At 34.4% G+C, this 4,533-nt stretch overlaps 1 protein-coding gene across 2 annotated transcripts in view; it reads right to left on the minus strand.

Annotated features, from left to right (window-relative positions):
* Positions 1 to 234: 234 nt before the first annotated feature.
* Positions 235 to 4,533, minus strand: part of COL5A2 (collagen type V alpha 2 chain) — a 156,948-nt gene continuing 152,649 nt past the window's right edge. For both annotated transcript variants that reach the window (XM_008062664.2, XM_021714804.1), the window contains exons 53-54: positions 2,603 to 2,842; positions 235 to 1,908 (exon numbers count right to left, since the gene is read on the minus strand). In XM_008062664.2, the coding sequence (XP_008060855.1) occupies positions 1,762 to 1,908; positions 2,603 to 2,842 (387 nt within the window). In that variant the 3' untranslated portion in view covers positions 235 to 1,761. The remainder of the gene's footprint in view (positions 1,909 to 2,602; positions 2,843 to 4,533) is intronic.

The following is a 4,533-nucleotide window of genomic DNA, read 5'->3' on the forward strand; positions in this document are numbered from 1 at the left end:
TACTCTCCTGACAGTTTAAGGGCATATACGGTATTAATCAGTGTTATGTTACCTACGTGGGTCATGTTTTAGAAAAAAGATTTTTATTTATAAGCTAGTACATACATGACAGAAGTTATTTTTTTGTATCTTGTAAACAAACAGCAAACAAAGAATACCATTACACCTACTTTTCATTGTTGAAAATTAAATGGATCTAATATGTTCAAAGGAATTCCACAAAACAAAGGCCACTGACATGACAAAAGCGTGCATTTAATTTGATGCTTTGCAGAGATACATGACCAAAGTTGTGTGCATGGCTTGTCCTTTGGGATGGTCCCAGTTGTTTACTTTTAAAGAAAAAAATAAAATAAAATAGAGCCAACAAACGCAGTTTAAAAAAAAAATCTTAAGGCGCAAAGGGACCTACATGTTCTTGTCTAAGAAGCAAGTATTACAAAGCATTCCATATACAGTATGACAGAGGAACAGTGAAAGGTACTGAAGCAATGCTCTTTCTTTCCGAAACGGGAAGTCTAACAGTTATGTTTTCACAATGGTAGTGATGAAACCATCTTTATTTTTAAAGAATTTTATAGAAAGATTTTTAGCACCATCAATAAAGAAAAAAAAAAATAATACTTTTTAACCCTGCCTATCTCCAGTCTTGGAATAATAACAGAAGCATAGCACCTTTCAGTATCTAAAATATAAACAAGAATAGTAAGTCCATCCCAGCTTCTAGAGATGAGGTAGCTCACGCTAAGAAATATTGGGTCATTTTTCCTATGAAAGTTCAAAGGCCAAACGGTCTAATTCCAATCATCCCATTTGATTAGAGTCAGCTCCACCACGCTGAGTCTCTAGATCTTTTTCTCCATTATAGGCTTCAGGATGATGAGATTGTACATGTGGAAGAATCTCAATTTCGGGTCCTGGACACATGTTTATAAGGTTCTATATGTAAATTATTTTGCATTCAAGATCTTCTTAAATAAGAAAGTACTGATGTATTAAAAGGCATACTAGGGTAACACATCAGCATTGATAGAGCGAGTCAAGAGGAAAAGGTATCTTTAAATTTGAATGAGAAAGAAGTCTAAATTCATTACCCATTACAAAAATTTAAGAAGCTGAAGTAACTTTGTTCTCCCAAAAACTACTGAATATATATTACTTAAAGATTCAATTTAACACAGTGAGAAATTGGTATTTTTTAAGATACTCTTTAAAGAGACTCTATGATAGTTATACAATATCAAGATATACATGTGGGTCTCAATCACAAGTTTAACCATTTTTAATTGATAATCTGAGAATGAGAGGTCACAAAAGGGCACTAATTTCTAGTTTTCAAATTGCAGCCAAGCAAAATAAACATGTATTGTGGTTTTATATACCCCACTCCTTAAGCTACCTGCCAGGAAGAAGAATTATCTCATAAATACTAAGCAACTTTTTCGTTAGGTTGAAATAAATTGAAGAAAACAGAGATTTATTTATTTAATCAGTTTACTTTTTTTTAAAGGTGGTCATTGTCATTGATCATCTTAAACCTAAACTGCTGTATTGAAAAATATTTTAAGTCAATTAAAACTTGAGGATTGTAAGTAAAATAAATATTCTGAAGGCTAAGGAGGCCAGGCACTTAAGACCATATATACAATGCTGATGCAGGATCAGCCATTACTTCAAGAGTCTCAGGATCAACTTCAAAGTTCTTGTGAATGGTGGTGGTCATTGATGGTAGTGCTCATTGTCGATGTATCTTGGCTTACTTTACACAAAACAGACTGGCCCAATTTCAATGCCGAATTCCTGGTCTGTGCTGCCAACATCCACAGGGGCAAGATCTATGATGGGCAAGCGTGCCACATTCTGTGTTCTGTATTCAAAGACAGTCTTACCCACATTTCCATTGCGCTTCTGGAATTAAATGGTACAATGGGTTAAAAGTACATACAGATTTTTTCAAAAATGTTAGACAGCTACCTCTCCAGTCTACTTTTGTTATATAAAAGCAATGATTTTTAGAGCACTACTTAAAAGAGCACAGGTAACATAAAGTGAGGTGCTCATGTACCTATCACTATATATGACAGTATTTCCTTTTAAGTCAGTATATTCCCCTTGTTCTTTTGCAGCTTCCCAATGGTCACTAACAATGTAAATGATGATAACTTTTTTTTTTCACAAATGAACTATAATTCATCACTCAATATTTTTCTTACCATATATCTAGATATGCAAGAGGGGAGACTTACGAATCAGTGAAAAATATAAGGTACCTCAGATTGATTATGCATTTTTGAGACAATACGTTTTAAGTACAGGACTGGGATTCAGTAAGTTAAATAACTTTCAGATGAACCAAACAGAGTTTGCAAAATAATTGGATCAGATCCTAGGCATATAGTTCTTTGTTTATTGCATTGTATTCAGACCTCTACCATGCTTCACATGCTGACACATTCAAATTTACCTAAAGAATGACTATAAACAAACTGCTGCTGTGCTGGAACATGAGGTAAAATTGTCTCCGCTTCTAGTGCATAACAGTGTTTTTAACAAAAACTATTTTTTTCTTCAACCAGATACATGTAGATCTAAAAGTACTTACAGAACAAGTATCTTGAAGAACTATATATCTGAATCTCACATTTCCCTCTGCTTTGATTTCTAAGTCATTTGCCCCTTTTAGAACCACAGCTTTCTTGAGGTTCTTAGTTTGATCATCCATGTATCCTACACTGTTTTTACAGATGTAAGTAATGTTCTGGGAAGCTTCTTTTGATAAAAGGCGCAAGAAGGTCATCTGAGTAATGGCTGTATTTGGTGACTGGTGGTCTCCATAAGCAAACTAGAAAAACAAAGAGCCTTTGTTATACATGATGCTGAAGGATTTCATAATGCCTTACATATGTATAGCTAGATAAATAAATTGTTTTCAGATAAATCAATTTTAAAGAGTATTATTTGAATTCTCATCATATAATAAGCTAAACATTTTGCCTAAACATATAAAAAATATCTATAAATACTCAACAAGTAAGATCCCCTGTCCTTTCTGTCCCAAACAAGAGGTAATGAAACTAATAAGAACTATAATTCACCAGAGAAAGTATAAGAATTTTAAAATCTGCCTCAATCATGTATCAAAAATAACATTATTTTTTATTGCTAATTATAATAAAAATTAGAAATTAACTACCGGTACAAAATATTTTTTACCCCAACTGTTATATATTTATAGGAAATATACATTAAAAGTATTCCATGAAATAAAAATAATCAAAAATAATTTTCCACAGGCTCTTTCCTATGCTTCTTTGACTTTGATCTTTGTTTTCTGAGCTATTTGAGTATTTTACATAATATTATCTTTGCTAAATTACATTTCAATTGTTTATTTATAATTCCCTGCTCATTAAATCATGGTAGATTCCAGTATATCTTGCAGACACCCATAATGTTCTCACATAGTGTTTATTCCAAACATGAGTTCTAAGGTAAGGAAGGAGCAGAGGTGAGGAGAAAATTTCAGTGAAGCTGCCATAGAGATCTAGAATTAACTATCCATGTTGCAACAGGAAGTATCAAGGCCGTATGAGGACCTGAACAATGAACCATGATAGAAACAGGGTATACTGGAACTCAGAAAAATGTTAGCAGAATCTATATAATTGCAAAAATTTCTCAAGTCTAAATAATATTACAAAGTTTATAAAATGATTCAATTATTTGAAACATCATTACAGCAATTATCTAATGTTTATTTACCACTTACCATGTAGTGCTAGACCCTAAACTAAGTATTTTATATTCACTTGGAAACTATGGAATAAATATTGTCACCTTCACTTGAAACTGGCAAAACTGAGGCCTGAGGCTCCAAAGGTTTAATGACTCATACACACACACACACACACACACACACACACACACACACATACATACACACACACATATATATGTATTAAAAATTATTGTATTTGCCGGGCTCGGTGGCTCAGCCTGTAATCCCGCGCCTTTGGGAGGCTGAGGTGAGTGGATTCCATGAGCCCGCGGGTTCGAGACCCGCCTGGGCAGCAAGACCTCATCTCTACAATAAATAAAAAAATTAGCTGGGCGTGGTAGCACGCGCCTGTAATTCCAGCTACTTGGAAGGCTGAGGCGGAAGGATCGCCAGAGCCCAGCAAGTCGAGGTTGCGGTGGCCGGGAGCGGCCACTGCACTCCAGTCTGGGCGACAGAGTGAGACTCCAACTCCCAAAAAAAAAAAAAAAAAAAAAAAAAAGAGATAAAATAGACAAGTGAGAACTCATCAAACTGAATAGCTTCTGCAAAGCAAAAGAAACCATCATGAGAGTGGGAAGACAGGCCACAGAATGGGAAAAAATATTTGCCAACTATATATCTGACAAAGGCCTAACATCCAGGATCTATAAGGAATTCAAATGTGCCAAAAAGGAAAAAACCAACAGCCTTATTAAAAAGTGAGCAAAAAATATGAATAGACACTTCTCAAAAGAAGACATATGAACAGCCAACAT

This window comes from Carlito syrichta, unplaced genomic scaffold (genome assembly GCF_000164805.1).
Source record: "Carlito syrichta isolate Samal-C Ts95f unplaced genomic scaffold, Tarsius_syrichta-2.0.1 Scaffold305791, whole genome shotgun sequence".
Taxonomy (NCBI): Eukaryota; Metazoa; Chordata; class Mammalia; order Primates; family Tarsiidae; genus Carlito; species Carlito syrichta.